Source organism: Paralichthys olivaceus, chromosome 14 (genome assembly GCF_024713975.1).
Source record: "Paralichthys olivaceus isolate ysfri-2021 chromosome 14, ASM2471397v2, whole genome shotgun sequence".
In the NCBI taxonomy this organism is placed as follows: domain Eukaryota; kingdom Metazoa; phylum Chordata; class Actinopteri; order Pleuronectiformes; family Paralichthyidae; genus Paralichthys; species Paralichthys olivaceus.
Genome location: NC_091106.1, coordinates 18104975 through 18128029, shown reverse-complemented (window position 1 = coordinate 18128029; position 23055 = coordinate 18104975). Strand labels below are relative to the sequence as shown.

The window sequence follows — 23055 nt, the reverse complement described above, 5'->3', positions numbered from 1 at the left end:
CAACATATCCCAGGAGACACTGTGTTAATCTCAGATTCATGCTTGTGATTTGCTCACTCGTTCCTGCGCATGTGACTCTTCTCAACATTTGGTGTGTGATTCTGCTGATGTGGTGTATGTTTGGAGCACCAGCAGGGTCCCTAATGAGGATGTATGGCCATCACTGCGGACTGCAATCCAGCTGCCCTGCTGCAGAAACGCACACCATTTCAGTTCTCCCCATGTTTATATGGCTGCTCCCTCTTCTCTCTGCCACTCCTCTGCAGTCTTCTGTTTTCTTGACTTTTTGTGTTCATTCCTCCCTTGTTGCTCTCTGATTCTTTCACACTGGCTTATTTTCAAATTTGTGTGCCTTCCTTGGTATCAGGGGTTGGTCAAAGGTAAATCACATATGCTACATATTAATGGACCACTGCTCTGTGGAGAAAAACAGACTCAGTCAATCCCCATCTTTTTTTTAATTCAGTTTATTCCATATCTCTTTCTCAATCTCATCCCTCATCACATCATTTCATCTTTTCCTTCCACCTACCGGCCATCTGTTGTGCAAGGAGATCTCCCTCGATACTTCAGTTTCATTTCCACAATCCGTCGACTTATTTTTATTTTTTTGTCTCTCTCTGTCTGTCAGCCCTGACCTGTCAGTTTGCTTCTCAGTATCTCCCTCTAACTAGCTACCTGGTGTGGTGTTATTGCCCTCCCTCACATCGCTGCTCTCCTACTCTCACTCTTTCTTTATGCGTCTCCCAGGATCGATTTAACAAAATGCAGAGGTCTGCTATTACCCTACGGGGACAGCCATTTGACAGATCCAGTTCCTGGTAGCATGGGCCAGCAAACACAATGGGGCAGGGATGAAGGTAGATAGTCATTGACAGCTAACAAATAGGCCCACGGGACTCAACAGGATAACATGGCCAAGTTTTACAAACATTAAATGCCTGATCTCCTCACTGATAGTGAACAAACCGAAGTGGCAGTGAATGAAACAGATATTAGCTTCATGAAGGCAGCTGATGTGCCAACGGGTTATTTTTTACAGCAAGAACCAAAGGTATTTATTTAGATTTTTTTATTTTTATTACTGCACTGGCATTCAACAGAGGATCTGCTTCTGAGCCCACCAGAAGAAAGCCCAAAGCAATTGTTCTTTGGAACTGGCCAAATATGAGTAAAAGAAGATGTAAAAGGAAACCTCAGGCAATAGATGAGAGAGAATTTGGGATAATTGTAAAACGTAAATCTTGAAATGCCTCCACGTTCCAACACTAAGAATATTCAACATGTCTAGAGCTCTTGAAAAACAAAAGCAGCATGCACAGAAAAAAAATCAAGACACAGAAACACTTGGAGGAGGGCTGTGGAATTGGTCAGGGAAGATACCCATTATGTTATGGTACAAATCCAGGATTCTTTTTTTTTTTCAATTTCTTCAACATTGCCAGATTTTCAACATTGAGAGAGGGTTGGGCATAATCACAAAACGTAAATCTCAAAATGCACCACATCTAGAGTGCTTAAAAAACACAAGCAGCAGTCACAGAGAAAAACACAAAACACAGATACAGATAAAAAATACATTTAGACGCCATGTGAATGATGTGCTTTTGGTAAAGTAGAAATATTGTGTTTTACATGTTTGCTCCTTTGAATTTTTTCTTAAAGAAGATTCTTAAAAACCCAAGAGATTCAGCTAAAAATATCTTGATTGTTAAACATTCAGTCAGAGGAAAGTCAGGCCTTTTTTTTCTCCTCTGTTATCCAGGAAAGCCTTTAATTTGTCTTTTAATTTCCTGAAGAATATATGGGTGAAACAAATAGAGGAGAAGTTTTAATTGGATTATAGGCCCAGAAGGTAGATTTAATTTATTGGTAATTAGCAACGTTTTTTTGCTGCTAACTTTACTCAGTAGGGAATACCATCAAGTGTCAGACTTCAGAGCTGGCTTTCACTCTCTATCCTGTTAAAACACATGGCCTGTGGTAGTGAAATAAGAAAGCTGTCCGTTCCTTGGAAGGGAGCTTTCCTTTTCACTCATCAGTCATTGCCGAGAGGTGCAACTACAGGTGCTCAGCAGGAAGGACTCTGGAGAGAAGTGGGCAGTTCAGGCGATAGTGCTGAAATGCACGGTGTCGTCAATCATCCATTAATGCTGCCGATGGAGCCCTGATCTTGCTCGGTGTGTCATCAGCCCCCTTTTGATCCCACTCCGCCACCTCCACCATTGCTCTGAGACCTAGCGCATTGTTTTGTCTATTTAAAACGGATTACGGAGGACAAAGCTTCAAAGCTGAGAAATGTCATCACTCTATTCAGATAACAGGTGAAATATATTACTACTAATACGTTTTTACACTGGTGATACTGTGCTAAAACAGAATGAAATATGCCCCTGTGGTTTGTATTGAAGTCTCTCGAGGGTTCAGTGACTGGATGAAACCTACTGTGTGTACTTTGTACGATACCAATGGGGGTTTAAGGCGACCATGTGGGAAAGACGGCATTTACTTGCTCCATTGAAGGGTTAAGTAGGAGAGGAAGGATCCCTGTCGAGGTCTGCATGCTACCCCCCGGGAGGTTCTTAGCAGAGCAGGAGTGTTCGATTGGACAATTAGCAACACAGGGCCCATATAAGACGGAGCTAGAGGCAAATTAATAAAGGGAACAGAGGAGTAGGCGAAGGAGAACGAGCAGGAGGCCGTCTGCTTATTAGTGATTTGATGGGGCTGGAGAATGTGGGAAACTTGAAACATCTTGTTAGCATCTGGATTCTGTAGTATAGCCAGCTCAATACCTAATTACACGTTTAGGGATCAAGTCTTAATTTCAATTATTACATCATATTACCATCGTGTCTTTGCAATATGAAGATGTGAGGGTGGGGCTGGGTTACAGGTTTATAAGCTCCAACACTTTATCAGTAGCAGAAATCATTCGCAGCACAGAAACATTAAGCTGCAGCTTTTCATTTCTAGCCTGTGCTGAGGGTCAAACCAGTAGAGATTTTGCATTAAGTCAAAATAAAGTGCTGGTGCTACATTGTGTCGATTGAAAGTGATTAACACGATGGACAACTTGTCAAAGATAGTTTGTCAGGGCAGAGCGACAACTCCACAGAGAGATTCCAACAAATCCGACAGAGTGAGTCGTCTTAGTGTTTCGCTTCATGTCACTGGCAGGGATGGCGCAGTGTTCTCAAAAACTGGGGTGTGCCTGGCTGTCATGCTGGGCTCTGCATCGTCCTGACTTTCACTGAACCCCAGACATAAGCTGGTTCATGAATTTCATACACTCTGTGAGTAAAACAGTTTTCATTTGAGACACCATCACTCTGCCATTTTATCGCTTTGGTCTGATACAGTTTTAAAAAACAAGACATATCATTTAATTGGCTTGATAATAGAAAGCTGTCCCACCACCTGCAGTATCTACACTAAAGTTGCTTGTTATTTGACGGACAGACATTAGAGAGCCGTCAATCTTTCCGTCCAATTCTCCGCAAGGAATCAGATAAATCTGTGTCCTTTAATGTTGTAGTTTTCGTTTATCTGATCATATTCTACACATTAATATCTTGATAAAACATAAAATAATTTTATAGGCTGCCAGCTGCTTTGCCGCCCTCTTGGCTCAATCCGCTCTCACATCAACCTAAGGGCAAAACAACCATGCACCCAGTGGTAAATCGAGTGTCCGCCTGATTGTTGCACTCATTTAATGGAGAGAGAGCGAGAAGACGATAAAGTGAGAAGCAAGGAGGAAAATGGACTTGGAGATGAGGCCAGAGAGTGGAGTTAAGTAAAGGTATGTTGTGAGCGGTGGATCTGCTTGAAAGTGTAAAAGAGAAGGGCAGTGAGAGATTAGGGACAAACCACTGTCCAGTAAGAGCTAAAGTAAAGTTTGTGTGTGTGTGTGTGTGTGTGTGTGTGTGTGTGTGTGTGTGTGAGGTCTGAATAGAAACAGAACCAAGAGAAATGTATCCCATATCTTCTGATACACTTACGTTTGCTATATTTATTCAAATAACTGGATTTAAAAATCAAATGAGCTTGTAATGTATGTTTTATTTTTAAATTCTATTCACATGTAACATATATATATATATATATATATATAGTATAGATTTACCATATTCATTGCTCCATCTATCTTTTAAATAGTCAATTTCTTTTTCAAAAGAAGAGGGATGATTGTCTCATAGGGATGTCTAATATTGAAGCAGGCCTTGAGAAATGTAAAATACAGGATTCCTGCAGGGGAGGTGGATTATTCACAGCTACTCAGTACTTCTACCTATATAGATTTACAGTCTCTGTGGTACTGTCTGCATACGTTTTAATTATATACAGCCCTGACAATCGTGGGGCCGGCTGGAGACGGTGATTAACTCTCAGTTAAACCTTGAATACTGTAATGATACCTGTGAAAGGTTTTACTGCTTTTCCAGCACCACAGGAAAAAATGAGAGACAGGGATGCAAAGCAGAGAAAAGAGAAGTGGGGCCGAAGAGAAACGGACAAAAGGATTGGTGTTTGGAAACATGACACGTCGAACATTTTAAGATCTGAGGGACTGAGACAAGACAGCAGGAGTCCTCAAACAGATGGCAGCTCAGGTCTGCTGGGTCACTCAGATCGGTGATCACTGGAGCACAGTGCAGAAGACTGATTCAGCAATGAGCCACCTGTGTCTCATACCAAAGGAAGAACAAAACTGTACAGCATAGGAGGAGCAAGCTGCCAAATGCAAACATAATTGGTGCATAAATTATTAGTTGTTAAAATAAAGTTCAGCAGAAGAACATTGTTCCCTGTGCAAATGTGAACCCATTATATAGTAGTGGAATATTTGTCCAGTCCCAGTTTTCAGTCAGCAACAGATTATTTTTGTCATCGTGTATCTGAGTTCTATTAATGCTAATGCTGGACACTTAAGCTAACCCAACATAATACAACCTAACCTATCCTAATCTAACCAATTCAACCCAACCCTAACCCTATGCTAACCTAACCAAACCTATCTTCACTCAAACTAACCAATCTTAACCTACACTAACCCAACTCAATCTAACCTATCCTAATCTAACCAATTTAACCCAACCCTAACACTATGTTAACCTAACCCAACCCAACCTATCCTAACCCAATCTAACCAATCTTAACCCAACTTAATCTAAACTAACCTATATTTAACCAACCTAACCAATCTTAACCTACACTAACCCGACTCAATCTAACCTATCCTAACCCAAACTAACCTAACTCAACCAACCCAGTTAGTCAAGGACTTATCCCCCAGTGTCCATGTACCAGAATTCCTGTCATCATCAATAACACAGGTTTTCCCAAGTAGTTAGAAGTGAGAGTTTAAAGCTAATGTTGCTCGTATAATGAAAGTGGAATTTTGAGGTGGGAGGCAAATTAAAATCTGTGGCTTAACACTTTTGACAATCCTTTGATCTATTTTGAATTCCAAGTTCCTGAAAAGCTTTGCCATTTCTTTGTAATATACTGAGCACTTAAGTTGCTCTCTTTAACCACATTGCGGATCTTTCATTGTTAATGGACAATAATGTGGAAATCTCCAGGGGACCATGAGTGTGCAGTGCATCACTGTCTGCCTCAGTAAGTATAACCTTTATACCATTAGGAGTCAAACCTTTTTTTTTTAAATCTAGACCTGTGTGGATTTAATTGACGGACACATCACAGAGGCTTAATTTAGACTGATCGTATACGTCAAGTAAAACTTCACTATCACTTCTGCTGCAGTCACATTCTGACCTTAAATCAGTCACCACTTCCAAACCATCACAAACACCTCTTGTGACATTGCCGCCAGCAGACACAACACTCCCTCTCTCATGTGGCAGAAGTGAAAATACCTGTTGAGTGTTAAATTAATCTAATTGCTGTCGGAGGTAGTGGAATGAATAGTGAATGGAAGAATGGCTGGTTTGTGATTTTAATCAAAGCAGAAACCCTGTGGCTGAGGCGACAAGAGAGCGTCGAAGGGCTGGGTATTAGCTCACCCCATACTGACGCTTCAAATTGATGTTATCAACATGGTAATAGACCTACTTTTGCCAGCTCCCTTCATGCGTTATGGGGGATGACAGCTTACTTAGGGACTACATAAACTAAATCATATTTCCACTAGATTCTCTGTCTGCTCACATTTACCTCAGTATCTACAAGCAGATGGCCCAGTCTCTGTGTCTTCCATGCCGCCCGCTGAACTGGCACGCTGAAAAACATGTGGCATTGTGTCCCTTCGAGCCTCGGATTAGACGACACTTGTACCATCGCAGATTACTTTGTTGGTGAGGCAACATAACACGATTTAAAAGATACTAAGACAAATAGGGCACTAGCACACTGATAAAAAAAACGACTAATAAGTAAATCATAAGAAATGGATCATGCAGTATCCAAGGCTAACTTTTTTTTATGAAATTAATGTAAATACCTTTATACTACTACTACTTCTACTACTACTACTACTACTACATAGTGTTCAGTGCTGTCACTGTTAATGAGCAATTACAGTATCAGCAGAGTTCTAGAGTAAAGTTTTACTTTCTCACACCTGTTGATCAATGAAGATCCCATATGATCTGTACATTTGTCTCAGTTCAAAGAATCATGATAATCAACAGACTGTGTTTATAACACTGAAATATTGACTATAAACAGATGGCAGACTCTTGTTTTCCCTCATGTGCAGTGTGCAGGGAATGTGAAAACCTCCACAGAAAACAAACAGTCATGGCAATGTTAGGGAAAAAATGGATTAATGAATTAATAAACAAATGCAGGTGTGTCACGTATGCTATGACCTTGGCGATTATCAGATCTCTATGCTTTTGGCCTCTTATACATATTGGTTCAAATGTAGATTTTTCAATAGTTGACATTATCATATATTACATCTGTTGCAGCATCTTTTCAACAATATCCTCTCTTCATCTGCAACAAGTCTGTTGTATTATTGTGTCTGTGGCTGTGGTGTATAAATCAAATATGCTGTCAAATTTGAATCCTTATGTTACCTAATCATCATTAAAAAAGATGCAACATTGAACAATGACTCACATCCCATAATATTTAAAAAAGAGTACAGAAATGTTGATCTATGTTTTTGTTGTTTTTAGTTTTTACTAAACGTAGGCTGCTACCTCGCCACCACCTCCAGTCACAGGGTGCAGGCGAACACACACAACTTCGAGCATACAAATATGGTTAACATCATGAATGTGCCTGTTGCCAGGGAAACAGTTGTCAAGTGGTTGCCAGGGAGCCACCCACATGCTATAGTCCTAACAGTATACACACCCATGTAAAGTTGCAAATAAAGAGAATCTGAGTTTTCTAACCTAGGATGGTAAAAGTGACTGCAGGCTTCTACCCGTGGAGGATTCGTCAGTGTCAGTCCCTGCAGGAGACCACAGCTCTTTCATTTCATGCATGAGGGACCTCTCTTCTGCATCTTGTTATTTCTCTCCTCGCCACTCATCCCCCAAAAGAGGAAATTAATAAAAACCAGAGTGGAGAATACAACAGAACAAAGAGAAAGGTTCACATCAAGGAAATTGGATCTTAATCGTGGAATGTAAGTGCTTTGCTATTTAGGACATGAGACAATTCACACCTCTCATTAAAATGCCTTTTGGGCGATTGGATTGCAATCAGATGGTGCTTGACCAGATGAGGGTAAAGTTGTGAGTTCACCCAGAATGCACTGAGGATGGATTGTGATCCAATCAGCCGAACCACCTTCGCAGGTGGTCAGGGATGCATTGTGACCACATTGAGCACACAAGTTTTAATGCAGTGGTCTTGTCAATTAATATCCTACATCGAGGTGGACAGGAATACGTAATCACTGTTTCAAACCAGTGAGGTAGCAGCAAGCAGCAATTTGATAATACACACTTCTCATTTAACAATGGACATTATTCAAGACACTCGGCTGAACTCGTTTCATCATTAATAAAGATGAGTGATTAAAAGTGTGTGACCTTGTATGTTTTGGATCATGGACAGATTCTTTTTTTTTTCCCCCAGTTTGGCCTTTCCATGACTTTGGTGGAAGTTAGCCATGATCTCTTCAGTCCACAGAATTGTGTTCCAGAGCTTTTTGCGACTCACCTGTTCATCTTTGTTGTTGTCCTTGGTTGACCAGTGCGATGTAGCTCAGCACTCCAGTACGTTTTTTCTTCTTCAGGACATTCAAGATTGTTGTATTTGTTAAACCAATCCTTCTGATTGATTTTCCTTCTTTTATCTGCCTCAAAATAGCTAGATTTTCTTCCATAGACTGCTCTCATGGTCTTCATGTTGGTTTTACCTTTTGAACCCAAAGCAAAAACCAGGACGTTCAGAGGTATTCAATCAAAAAGGAAACACAGAGGCAACAAAAAACACATATACCAGTTGTTTTTTTTAACAATCTTAACTCGTACCAGTAAATAAAAGTTGAAATCCTTCACTACTTTGTCATATCCATCTTTTGGCCTTAAACCCAAGTGTCTTCAGTGTGCAACAAAAACAAAGGGATTGGTAATTTTTTGGGAGCAGACTGTAATGAGTCCTGGATAGAGTCAAACATGTGTCATGTTAAGGTGCTGGCATACTGCTGCCTTCGTGTTCATGCAAATAAAACGTCACATGAGAATTCTTAGATATCCTTCCACATTCGTACATGCACACACAGACAGACCACTTAAAAATGTATGTTCGGCACACAGATCCTCCAGGAGAATGTTAATGAACTCAGGAATGTGTGTTGGCAGAAAAATTCACAGTATGTCACCTTGGCATTTATCTACAGATGCTCATTTCATACTTTGAAATCTTGCTGCTTTGCTGTTGTGTGTATCTTTTTTTTTGAATGGGCAGGAGTGTGCTGCTTTAATGGACTTGATAATGGGGATCTCTCTCGTGACAGCCATTACCACCTGAGTTTAATGTGCACTCTCCAGGTAGTATGTTGACATTTTCAGCTTGGCACATCCAAAGGCTTGGCTTGTCACGCATGCTGCTCCTATGAGCCCAGCCTTCCAAGGATAATGAGCTAATTTGTTTTTCATCAGGACAGTGCTAATGTTAAGAAGAGAGCCAGTAGATTAGGAAGACTTTTCTTGCTCTAAAGACAGAGCCATCATCTGTATGCGGGGAAATGTTCTAAATTACATAGTTCCAATCCTCAACAAATTTGTATTCAGTTAGGGCTTTAACTCTAGATGTGCCTGTTGAAAGCACAGGCTCATTATTGAATGGTTCAAGGTAACATGTGTGAGAGGACAGGATAACATGTCACACAGGAAGTGGCAAAACCACACATTACCTGTTGAAGAACATAAATCGCATACTGGTGCTTTATTGTAAGACAAATCCATCTAGGTTTAATAATAACTGTAAGTTTAAAATACAATCTAGTGATTGACGTTAAAGACAGGCATTCCTAATTATAGGTACTCATTGTGAATAGCAAATGGGAAATGGATAAGCTGCTGGCTGTTGATTGTTTTTGTATAACCACTGCATGGAAATTTCAGATAGTGAAAGAAAGTGAAGACAGATTACCATTCGTTTAGAGTGAGGGAGGAACAATAAACAGCCTTATGCACAATACACTTAACTTCTTCCATGTGACTTGTCAAAGCTGGCCCCTCCTAAAGGAAAAAAAAATATTTAGAATGGAGACTGTTGTCATTCTTACATTTTTCCAACACATTATCTCATCTTAAAATCTGAATTTCATTAAGGTTTGCCTCCTTTAACACATGGTGGATTTACAGCATTCACCAAGGAAGCAGTAGAAGTGATAAGCATCAGCGAAGCAGACTGATATTGCAAAGAGCGGCACTTAATCACATTCAGTAGTAATGGGAACAGCTGGCATCATACCCTGTGCATTTTAAAATCTGATCACTGACAACAGCTTTTCAAGTCTTTCTCTTTTATCATTTTACTGAATATTTATTGAAATGAGATGATACATTTGAAGATGTAAAATATGGCGACTGTGTTTTTTTATTCAAATTACTTCTTATTTCTGACAAATCATAGAGGAATTTTTATAATTTGGAATTTTCTATATCGTCTCAATAATTTCAGGGTTTATAATAATTACAGCCAACAAGGTAACAAATATTTGTTTAATTAGGGTAACTTATATTTTTTGTGTGTTTGGAAACCTGAGCAACTCAGAGCTTGGACTGGCAAACTAAAGGAAAGTGGAAGATGTTTCAAAGGGAGTGAGAGCTTAAACAATGCCCTCAGGAACACGTGTAATTTGAATATGAAAAATAATTTATCTTAAATTCTGTCTCCAACCTTTGCGAGGCTGAAGTAACAGAGCACATCTACTGTACATGTCATATGTGAAAGCTTTATCTGAAGCACTTGTCACTACTTTAAGTTTCTGTGCAGTTTTACCACCAGGTGCAAGGAAGTTTCTTACCCTCCAGAAACAGTGCCAGAGGCTACATTACAACGGTCCTGTGTCTCGACATTTCATTGATATATTGCTCAACTCAGCATAGTGACACAATGTGCTTAAAGCAGACTCATAGAACACAGACTCATAGACGAAGGCTGTTTTTTCACTATTAATCAGATCCCAGGAAGTGATGGTGGTGGATCTAGATGTAGGTGAACATAACTCTGCTATTAGGCTTGAATATGTCTGGCTTTGTTCAAGCTGTGGGAGCAGGTGGCTGTGATCTTGTGCCAACATGAGCCTCATTGGAGCTGTTGCGTGTTTGCAGTATTATGGTCAACGTAATGTAGAAGCTACAGTTAAATGTTAAATGCAACGTCATTGCAATGGAGGATAGCACTGGTGATCTCTAAGAAATTCTGACTGTCACTCTTCATTAAAGCGATCTTAAATTTAAACTTGATTTAAATACAAAAATGAAAAAGAAAATGTATTAGAGAAGTATTAAAAAAGATTTTGATCCTAATGAGACACATTGTGTTTTTGTGAGGCCACAGTCAGAATGTGCTCATTGCAAATTAATGTTGTTATGTGGCATCTCCAGAGAGCTTTTCAGGACAACCACTGAACTAATGTGTGTGGTGGTGACTGTTGCACACATCGGTAATGATGCAGATTGTCCAAACCCGACCAGACATCCTGAAGAAAATATATTTGTACATCTATATATGTGTTTGCTTTTCTGCCTAACAAGCAATGTTCCTGGCCCCTGTTGTGTTATGTATGTGTTTGCTTCTTGTCATCTATGGTGTTATGTTGTCTTCAGCATAACATAATGCATTATGTTGTTTAACTTATTACCACCTCCCTCAACCAAGTCTCTGCAGAAAATATTGTTGTGCTCCCATAAAACATCTGACCTTTCAACCTTACAAACAAAGCTACACAAAACTCAGCTTAGCCTGTGGTTGCTACGTTAACAATGCACACCGCTGCCAAAATATAAACTAAAACAAATACGTGACTATTTGGGCCAGCCAGTACATTGTCATGTAACACTGTTCCTTTAAAAATAAGTGAGTTGTGACCCTGTGCTGTGAAGTGTTTTCTTTCCACTTGGAACTAACAACCAGCTGTGGTCCTTTTCTGCCTGCAGTCGTTTCTTTTTGACATCCCAAGACCAATGAGTCACGTCTGCCCAAGAATGTGGAAAACCAAAGCTCAGCGTAGCAGCTGCAAATGGTATTATATTGCTAATTGAAGTGTCTAAGCTTGGCCTAATAAAATCAGATTGATGATTTATTTCTAATTTATTACTATTCAAGTCCTCATCAAATTATTTTAGCCACAATGAAAAGATTTGGATTTTGGGTACCTGCAGATACTGAGTCTGATCCCATATGAAATGTATGTAATTGAATAGTTCGAATCTGACACATTGAAATAAGACAGATGTAAACTAATTAATCTCACAAGCATTATTTTATGAGCTTCTTCATCCACATACTGAAGCTCATTGTTGTCTGTGAGCTTAATTTATTGACATGATATGAATGAGAATTCTGTACAGATTAAAACCAGACGGTTACGCAAAGTAAAATGCTAAGATGTCTCACATCTGCACAAAGTTCACTGATGGCTACACAAGGATGTTGCAGAGTGTCGGTTCTTCACAAATTATCTTTGACAACTAGTGACGGTGCCACACTCACAAACCAACGACAGCCAAGTATTTCTCTGTCATCAAGTTAATGGCAGCTGATATGATGAACAAGCAGCACGTTTGTTATTTAAAGAAGCAACAGTGATGTTCAGCATGAGCAAAAAATTAGTAATAACAGCCGAATGTTTTCTAGTACACAATGCCAACGCTAATGGTTTCATTAGCATCGTAGCTAAAATAACCCATAGGCTTAGGTCCTCGTCATTGTCGGTTACAATGTTTCTCTAATGAGTTAGCATATGACAATTCAGTAGACATCGCCCAACCCTAATACAGACATATTGTGTTAACTTCCAAAATGAACTCACAGTTGCCAAAATAACTACAACTTCAATCTGTGAAATGTCAGGAGAGAACTATAAATCAGTCAGGCACTTTAAGAGATTATACTCCTGAGCCCCTAAACCACCTCTTTACTCTGTTATCACATAAACCACATGTTAGACCTGCGAGGGAAATTAAAGAATGAGGGTCTGGGAAGGATAGTTAGAAATTCAGTCTGGCTGTGTTTGATAGAAAAGGCATGGGATTGCCCTTTGATAACTTTTCACACAACCATTGGCTTTGCCTTATCAAAAGAACAATATGTACAATTGTACACAATTCTCCTACTCTGTTTTCTCATATTCTACAGCTGTAGCATAAGGAAGGAGAGCATCCCTGACTGAACACACGGTCATTCATTATTCATCTCGTAAGGTTGAGGTATTGTTTAGGATGCAGATGGGCTAAGAACGACAAGAGCAGATTGTGATAAAGAACATAAAAGGTGAGACGAAGGCAAACACAGAGGGTTGAGACAACAAAGAGAAGTGAGACGTGCAGACGTGGAGAATGAGTTCGGAAGACGACAAAGAAAGAGATGATATCAGAGCAAATGACACATTACCAAGAAAACGTGAGATGTTTCCTAATTCCAGCACCATGCAAACACCCAGCCTGTCCCAGTCCAAGCAGTGAATGAGTCATGATTATCCTCTGACAGTGCTATTCTTCTCGATAACACAATCTGAACCTGGCATCACAAAACCCAAACATATGTTTGCCATAGAAAATCCAGGCTCCTTCCTCAGGCAACATTCAGCACAGTGCTGCCAATGGAGCACTTCATCAACAACAGAACCCACTGCATGTCGGCTGTATAGAGACGAGCACCATTGTGTATGTAAAAGACTATGTTATGCATATTAGCCCTGGAAGGAACTGGTTGTGCTAAGTTGATGAAGAACTTCCGACAGAGTCGAACACAATGTGGTAAAGAAAGAGGGAGTCGAGCTAAAATGAGGAAATGCAGACTGGAGGAGATTTATTAAAATTGTTTCATGAAAATGCAATTCCAGAGTGACACGTGTCTTTTTGTAAACACAGAGACATAAAGATGATCTTGGAGTAAACCCGTAATGTTATATTTAAGACAAACACACTCACCCATGTCTCTGCTCTGAGGAGTAGACCAAAAGCTCGGTGCTGCAGGGGAAAAGGGTTCTGTCAGTACCAATTGTTCCACAGCTGAATATGATGCCATTAGACATGGTAGCTAGTTGCATCACATGTTGGTGTTGTTGTTTGTGTCATTGTCTGGTGGCATCAGTTTCAGTGTCCGGATAGCAGCCAGTGACACAGCACTTTCTGAGAATTGTTGCACTGGGTGTGTCTCCCCGATGCAACAATTCTCCCCAGTTTTTGTTTGGATCTTTTTTTATTCTTTACTTTGTAAACTAAATTTATGAGGAGTGGATTCAGTTGCATTAGGTCATGCTCTCCTCCCGGGCTGCAGAGATTTAGACTGCAGGCCTTTTGCTGTCACGTCCCTCGGGTAGCAGCAGTCGAAAAATATCCCCAAGCATAAATTTCACATGGCGCAGCAGCTATCTTCTTTTGTCAGCTCTGATGTCAGAAATAATAAGAACCAGCTCTCATAAGTATATTTAACATAGGGACCCAGGCGAGGAGATATGAAAGCACCACAGAACAAACTGGGTCTCATTGTCAATCCACAAACCATTTTGATGTTCAATAAACTCTTTTTTTCTGATTGATTGAAGCCTCTGCAGCAGAGAACACAAAGCAGCAGCCGTAACATAAAGCGTCTGACAAAAAGAGTGACAGAAAACTACACAACATTCCCTACGCCTTTGCAAGCAACAAAGCTTTATACTGTAGATGACTGTTGTATATAATGGTCCATTCGATTTTGCATAGAGCAAAGCAGCAGCTCGGAGCTCTTTCTTGTGAGCTTCCAAGGCCAGTCTTTCCATGGCGCAGGTCAGATAACTTTAAAATGTTTGTAATGGGTTCTTTTATACACATGCAGGGAGAATTTACATTTTTGTTCAATACAACAGTTCAATATTTGAGAAAAGTGGTTTAAAAAAAGCCCTGCAAGACCACGTTCAATGCACCAATTGGGAAGTTTCTCCAAATGAGGAGGACTTGAATGAACTGATGGATTTTTTGGCTGAGTTCATTTACTACTTTTTTCTACTCATTTGCTGTGTTTTTTATTACTACTCTATAGTATTTTTTACTTCTTACTTTCCTCTGCTTTCCTGAGTGTATTTCCCTGCCACGATCCATGTGGGGATCAATAAAGCATTTTTCAGATTCAGATTTTTCCAGATAAGAAAAAGATTTAGTGTTGCATAATTTAAAACACCTGCCGAGACAGTATGGTGGAGTTGTTGGAGCCATCTCAGAAATATATAAAGTGAAACTCAAGACTTGCTTCATTTTGGAAATTGGATAGAAATGTGTTAGTTTCATTGCATTATTGTGATTATGATTTTTTTTTTTAAATGATCGTGTTAGATCAATCATCTATCAATGTATCTCTTAAGGTAATTTCTTCATATTTGGCTCAAACATACTCTTGGACTTGAGGATGAACTGATTAAACTTTGGCGGTCAAAAGTCAAAGTCACTACGACCTCACAAAACACATCTTTGACTGTAACACAAGAATTGTGTAACGGGATAAAACTGGCAACGTGATGACATTTTGCAAAAGTTCAAGTTCACTGTGACATCAAAATGTTCTGCAGAAATACTTGTGGCCTTTATTAAACACCATGACTCAGATACAGAAGAGATTGTCACCATATTTCCTGGGATTCAAGTTTTCTATCACAACAGATGTCATTGTTTGGCGTTGCCGTCTATTAAAAAAATTTGATATTCAAAATATTTTTGAAACAGAAAAACTATGCTGAGACTTCTCTAGCACTCTGGAGAGAGAGCAGATACTATATTTGATATGAGACAATATTTGTTCAGAAACTTAGATTTGAAGAATGCCTTCACATTTCAGGACTAGACAGCTGCATACTCATTTATTACAGCAGTTTATTTTTAAAATGTTGTTTATCCAGAAAGTACTACAGTATTTTATCATGTTGCATCATGGGTTGTATGTAGCATTATTATGTTGTTAGGTTTGTAAGTGTTTTCAACTCCTTCTGTAGTGAATGATTCAGGGTTATTGAGCCTTGGAAATGTTATGTTATGTTTTTTTTTTTTTGAAGGCATCATGAGACATGCTCTAAGAAAACACAATCACAACGAGTGAAAAAAAGTTCTCAGCGTCTCCTGTCATCTTTACTGCAAAAATCAGGAGGGGAGAAAAATCTGTCAAGCAGCCGAAAACTATGTCTGTTACAGATGACAAGCTCAAAAAGACTGAAGTGTGAAAAATTTTAACTGTCAGAGAAAACCAATGTTGCGACAGTGTGAGGAATCGACTCACTACAGTAACCAGGAAGCAGAGGATGATGACACAGCGCTCACTAACGTGTTTGTTTTTGTGGAAGTTTGTTAAATGCTGTTAAAAGTAAATTTAACACAATGTCAGGTGCAGTTAATGCAGGACCAGTGCATTGGTTTCTTCTGCACTCTCCACTCCCTGTACAGAGGCAGTCACGTCTGTTCTTAGTCTATTCACACCTGTCAGTTGTCTGGAGGCTATAATTTACAGCAGCAAAATACTCCATTAAAGTTCAGATGACACGGACAGTCTTGGCATCAGTAGCATTGACGGGGATATGTACCCTTATCTTAGTGTGACAGCAGGAGTGCAGGCATGGGGGGGAAAGGGGCCAATGGTGTTTATCTTCCCAAAAGATGAGGGAAAGAACAAGATGGAGTGAGAGAACGAGAGAAAGCAATGGAGGCGCTTCATCTTTACAGGAGTTGCTGCCATATATTACCTGCCTCTTCCTTCTGTGTGCTGAAGAGCAAGTATGTTACAGGAAGCTGCCAAACACAAGAGGGTCTGTTAATAATGAGGAACTGACATAACATCCAGTCTCCTTTAATCAGAGTGTGATGTGTATCATTTAAGGCTCCTATGAATATTCAACCAAAACAAAAACTGCACTATGTACCACTTTTTCCCTGCTAAATACCTAAAAACCATCAATGACTAATTTATCAGTTGGGTTTCTCCTTCCAGGCGCTTGATGTTGTCATCAGTAATGTGCTGCGAGGGGCTGAATATGATCCAGCACTGACAATCCACAAAGATATGAATGCAAATGTATGTTTGATACATATATATTTAATTTTTTTTTTTTTTTCCTGGCTACAATATTGGACAAATTTAAGTCCAAATTTATCAGTATATCCAATGTTGACTTTGCAACAGCAGGAGAGATTAAAGTCTGATGTTGGTTTCCTTCAACTCTTTGTTTCATCATCATCTAATTTACATTATGAGGTAGAGCAACTTCCTTATCTCATAATTTCACTGTTAGATTTTAATATCTGGGGATAAAAGGAAGAAAAACTGTATTTATCTGCCTTTGAAGCTGCACCTGATTAACACAAAACAGACTTTTCATTCCATATCATATCTTACGAGCGGCCTCGATTAGATCAGAGTTGCATCATTGACTCTACGAGTTAGAGAATGGTGTTGACAACATTGTAGAATTCATCCCAGCGGTGACTCTCTCCCTTTGAACCTTGGGATTGTGCTCTGAGTCAGAGCAAACTAAATGAGACTGTCTTATTTAGACTGTGAAATCACCCAGACAGCCCCAATTTGTGCCGTGTTCACTACAGCAGTGGTGTAGTGGTTCATCTCATCCCTTCAAATTACATCGGTAAAATGAGGGCAAGACACTGATGACATCCTGTTTTCATTGGAAAACCGATTGTATGGCTAGAAGTTGTCTTCTCCCAGCCTGGTGCCTTGATGATAATTTTCCCTCTGCCATTCGCTCATAACAGAACTGGTCTGATGAGGCGAGGACTTGAAGGAACAAAAAAAGCGCTGTGTCCTTTAAGTTGATGAGACTTAATCTGAAAGGCAGATGTCCTTTCGAGTCATTTTGAAGATGCTGCTGACGCTCTGCCAGCCTCTGTGCTGATTTGGTGACTGAATTTGCTGACGGATTAGTAAAAAAACGCATGATGTCAATGTGATGGAGTTTTTATCAGGGTTTTAAATGCAGTGTTGGTTAACTGTGTTTAAAAATGAATTCACCTCCACTGTGCGCAGCATCCATCGATCAACCACATCATTACTGAGAAGAAAATTGTTGTTTCTCCGTGATGACTTTGATTGATTAGTTAATCCCTTCTTCAAAAGAAATTATCTCCCAACTGTTACTCCTGTCAATTACACTTGTGGAAAATCTTTTTAAAACCTTTTTTAAAGACATTTATTAAAATAAGTCCAAATATATGTAGTTACATACATAACCGGTTAAAGAACATTTCTCGTGGTAAAGTATTTTTTCCTCTAAGGTGTATGTAAGACTGCTGATGACATTGGATGTGAGATGAGTGATAGCCCCTGTCTACTTCAAAGGGAACATTTAAGAGTCATTATTCCACCATTATCATCCTTGCCAATGACTGTGGGCCCTTCCTCCCTCCTGTCACTAGGCTGTCTGCCGTATAAAGGGCCCGGGTGTCCATTAGGAAGCCAAAATGGCTGCTGTCGAATTTCAGCCACACTAAACTAAAAGTGGCTGCAGAAAGGGATGTTAGGTCCATGTGTTTGGATCACTGTTCTTGAAACTGAAATAAAATACAGAACCTGATCAATATGGATTTTTGGCGGCCAATGCTGCTAAGATGACGTTATCATACATTAACTATTATAAATAACAATTAAGAATTTAGAAAATAAATGTATATGTACATCTTATCTCCACTGGTTGTTCTGTAAATCCCAAGTTGTCATAGCGGCAAGAATATAAGCAAATAGGAATATGTATCAATGTAAAATATGTCAATATATCAAATATTGGGTGATTAGTAAAACAATAAATTGCTCAGGCTCTGCTAGTTCATATGTGTTTAGAATTGTACATGCAGCATCTTAACTGAATCCAGGCAGCAAACATCATATCACATCATATGTAGCACTGTAACGTTTGTCGTCAGTTGGTTATGTATTAGCAACAGCAGCACACAACAGGCACCAGCTCTGTGGAGCAGAATCAGCATTTCCAGTGACTCGTACAAGTTATTGTGGTAAACGGAGACATCCAGACGTTATATCAGTGTAAGAGGAGGCTCTGTGTTTGTATTACTGTCAGTCACACAGCTCCCTGCTGAGCGGAGCATTAGGATTTCACGCTGCACCACAGAATATTTGTCAAGTGGCCGACCGCACATGTCGGCCTTCACATTGAGTCTCATCCTGTCACACACACAAACACACATGCAGACACATGTACTTCTACATCTGTGAGGACACTCATGGACATAATGTCTTCCCTTTAGCCCCTTAATCATCACATTTACACTTAGCCCCGACCTTTACTGCATCCTAAACCTAATTCTAACCTCAACTTTAACCCTATGAAGCAGGTGTGTCACAAAGTGAGGATGGGTAAAAATGTCCTCACTCTGTAAGAAATAATAGACAAACTCGTCCTCATGAAGACATTAGTAGGAGGACACACACTCGACAGTCGTACTTCTTCTCAGTATGTGTTTAGTTGTATGATTTACAGGGTCTTAATGTAGTGCTGTGCTTGAAGTCAGCGGATGATATTGTCATTTGTCACATTAATGGTCCTCCTCCTCTGCCACACACACACACACACACACACACACACACACACACACACACACACACACACACACACATACACACACACGTACAACCAATCACCTTCCTTTCCTCACACATCCCTCTCAGACTCGTACCTCATCCTTAATGTGCTCTCGGCACAACCATTCTTTTTCCATCACCTGCCCCTTCTCACCTCCTCTGGTATCACGTTGGATTCAGCTTCATGGAATCTTTACCTGCATACATGCTGATTATAGGTTCATGTTGTACCGTCCTTGTGCTTCTTATAGTGCTCAATACCAAGTGTTTGTATGATATAATGGAGTTTCCAACTGCAGTGGCGTTGCCTTGTGCTAAATTCTGCTTTGACATTGAAGTAGACTATATAATTAGGTGATATGAAATGCAGCATATTTAATTGCCATTTGGCACAATATGCTCAGCTGCTTGTGATGAAATTGTCAGTGTATGAGACGTAGTCTCTTGAATTTTAAAGAAAGCTCTTGTCGTAGCCTGTCACAGGCAAAATTAGACCACAGAGTCCCTTTGGTAGATGATTATGCAGCTCATGACAGAGATGGAGCTTAAATGACGAGTATAATATTCGTCATCTAAACCGCGGTGCATTTGGATTTACATCGCTTCTCTTGCCTGCTAATTGCCTGTTCCTGTGCCTTGCATCTCGAAAGCTGAGAAGATGAAAATACGTCAGGTCAAGAGTAACAGGGTCAAAAATATAAGCAGATATAAGAATATAAGCCGTGATTAGAAGTAAGGAAGTCATATTGATTTTCAATATATCTGTTAGGGTATCTCTGTGTTTCATGATGTCATCATCTGTATTTTACCTTGACACAGAACTGAGTGAAAGAAAGAGCAATGACACGTTGTAAATAAATATTTGCTTAAAATGTGTTTAAACTGCTTCTTGGGATCAAATAATAAGCTCTTTAATATTTAATATGCGCTTAATGCCATCATTAACTTTTTAGGTTATTGATGAACTATCAGATAATAATGAATGCCATAACACAGCAACCAAGTCTATTTACTCTTGTTAAATATTAACCACCACTTAGACAGAACATTGTTTACTAATGTATAAATTATGTTAATGGTGGCATTTTCATCTTAAGAGGATATTTTGCATTTTGTGCCGGCAGACATGCTGACCTACCTTAAGAGGATCAAAAACAGATTTTTTTCCAAATTACATGTGTAAATAAAAATGTTGGGACGTTAAGACCCAACACAGACATAACAAGCATGTGTGCAGAGTCTTAATCTGTGCTGGTTTACGGATTTACACCATGTATACATGGAGAGGAAGGGTGGAGGGTGTGTTGAACAGTATTTGGTTTACAATCACGGGAGGCATAATTTTGCATCTAAACTCCTGCTGGGAATATTCTTGACTTTTATTTATGACAGATTCCACCCACCCACTCACCTCCTTTTTCGTTCTTATGTGAGGCACCGACACTGACTCCTGTGGCTCTCTGATTCATTGGCTGTTTTCAAGTGACTTTCACCTTTTGCAAGCGTTTCCACTTTAATCAGCTGTCTCTTTTTTGTCTGGGGACAAGGATTAGAGGCATGCCCCCCCACTGTCTACACATCTACATGTTATAACACTACTTCACAACCAATCCCCTCCTCTCTGTGATCTCTTCTCAACTGCAGAGGCTCAGATGTAATCCTAAGTAGGATTCATAAAGAACCATCTTGAATTCTTAAACCCAGTCAAGCACACTTTGCTGAATAATGTGCAGCTATCTTAAAACATGAAAACTGATTTGAAATGAAAATTTGAATTGATTATAGCTGGGATTTACTTTTAAATCATATCTAACCGTGTTTTATCTCTTTCCTTCTCTTCTTCTCTTTACTCGTCTCCATTTTTTTCTCCACATATCTGCTTTTCCTCATTTCTTTCTTGCTCATTTTGTCACTCTTAACATTCACCACCTCATCCTCCATCTACCTCCATCTTTCCTGCATCTCCTTCCGTTTCCTCTACCCTCTTTTCTTTCCTTTGTCCAGCATGCGAGTTGATGAACCAGGGGATCCTCGCTCTTGTCACATCCACAGGCTGTGCAGCCGCGAGTGCCCTGCAGTCCCTGACGGACGCAATGCACATCCCCCATCTCTTCATCCAGAGAAACGGGGACGGCTCACCCCGGACCGCCTGCCAGCTCAACCCCAGCCCAGATGGGGAGAGCTACACGTTGGCCGCCCGTCCACCTGTTCGAATCAACGAAGTGCTGCTCAACTTAGTCTCTGAGCTGCACTGGCAGAAGTTCATCATCTTCTATGAGAGCGACTACGGTGAGTTGGGGCAAATGCGAGCGGCTGATGGCTGAATGTGTCCTATAAACATGGCATTTGTATGTAAGATGATCTGAGCTCTTTCATTTATATGTAAATGTACCAAAACCATCTCAAGCATCAGCCCCCTGGTGCCAAGTGGGAACTGAGATGTAGGAGCATCATCACACACAGAGACACAAACATAGATACTGTAAAAAAAAACATCAATGTTCAGTAGAATTTCTAGAGAGTAACGAGATGACGTCTTTCTGCTTTCAGCAATAATAGCAGCTTCCTGAAAAGACGAGAATGAGCCTAAATGGCTCATTTGTGCTACTGAAACAAGGGCGAGTCCCAACAGCACTTTGTTTATCCTTAAATGATCTCCTGTTCCATTATCCTCACCATGACGCCTCAATGAACTCGTCCTTTCTTGACCCACATTTGGCAATGGCAAGAGGACTGTGGATCGAAGAGTGACTGGCAAGGTAGCGCAAGGTCAGAGAGATGAAGGAGTATATTGCTGCATTGGCATTCCTCAGATGATACTTTGCCGCTGCTGGCTAATCTTTTTACTACTTGGAAGAGTGCAATCGAGAAAGGAGTGTAAATCTGTTTTATTTTTTCAGTACAGTGGAGCTACACTTGATATAGTGTATAGTAAAGCAAGCCCTCGAGGGAATAGGCCACAGCCAGCCACAGTCCCCATAACAAGCTTCCACATCACAGTTTGGACCCAACATATAGTCAGTGTTCCGTGAGGCACGTATGTTGTTTCACATTTAATCTATCTTTAGGTTTTTTTCAGACATCTTTGTAGAAGCATCTTTCTCTACGGTCTGACTGGGGCAGAATTTAAATCAAGTTAGGACGTTATGACATTATATCAGAGGAACTGGAGTGGCACTCAGTAAAGCTCATGCCTCCACCAGGGCCCAACAGTCTCCTTAAATTCAATGTAGCTGCACCAAATTTCGCACACTCATAGATATTAACTCTTTAATGTGACAGATTGTTTTTTCCCACCTCCTAATCCAGGTATACATACCCAGCCACATATGCAGCCCACACCGCATCATCAAACAGATTTCATGGTAATCCGTCCCGTAGTTTTGTATGTAATCTTTCTTACGAAACACAACTTTCTTGATGAAGGCAGCGTGTGTCATTAGTACATGTGCCGAATAGTTAAATTGTATTGGATTTGGCTGCAATACTGTTTACCCCTGAAACTCCTAAAGTGTTTTGTGGACACCCACCCCTCCATCGGCATAGCGGTGGGTATATAATGACTGAATTTTCGTTTTTCTGTGAACTATCCTTTGAAGGCATCACATTCTCAATTAGAGCGCTTCAATATAATTTATACAGAAGTTACAGCTATGGTTTTCCCTTCGTCAACCCACATCATTGTTGGTGAACTCTCTCCATCATCATTTTCTTTTATGTATGTTTAAATTACTCATTAGCTTTTTAAATGGATAGACATTAACAAAGCTCAATGTTAAACCTGGACGTTGTGTTTCATTGGCAGTTCTCCAAATGGAC

The 23055-nt window shown here is 40.0% G+C and overlaps 1 protein-coding gene across 2 annotated transcripts in view; it reads left to right on the top strand.

Moving 5' to 3' along the window:
* The window catches only part of grid1a (glutamate receptor, ionotropic, delta 1a), a 199009-nt gene that overhangs the window by 97078 nt on the left and 78876 nt on the right, over nt 1-23055 (top strand). For both annotated transcript variants that reach the window (XM_020090224.2, XM_069538976.1), the window contains exon 3: nt 21241-21525. In XM_020090224.2, coding sequence (XP_019945783.1) covers nt 21241-21525 — 285 coding nt within the window. The remainder of the gene's footprint in view (nt 1-21240; nt 21526-23055) is intronic.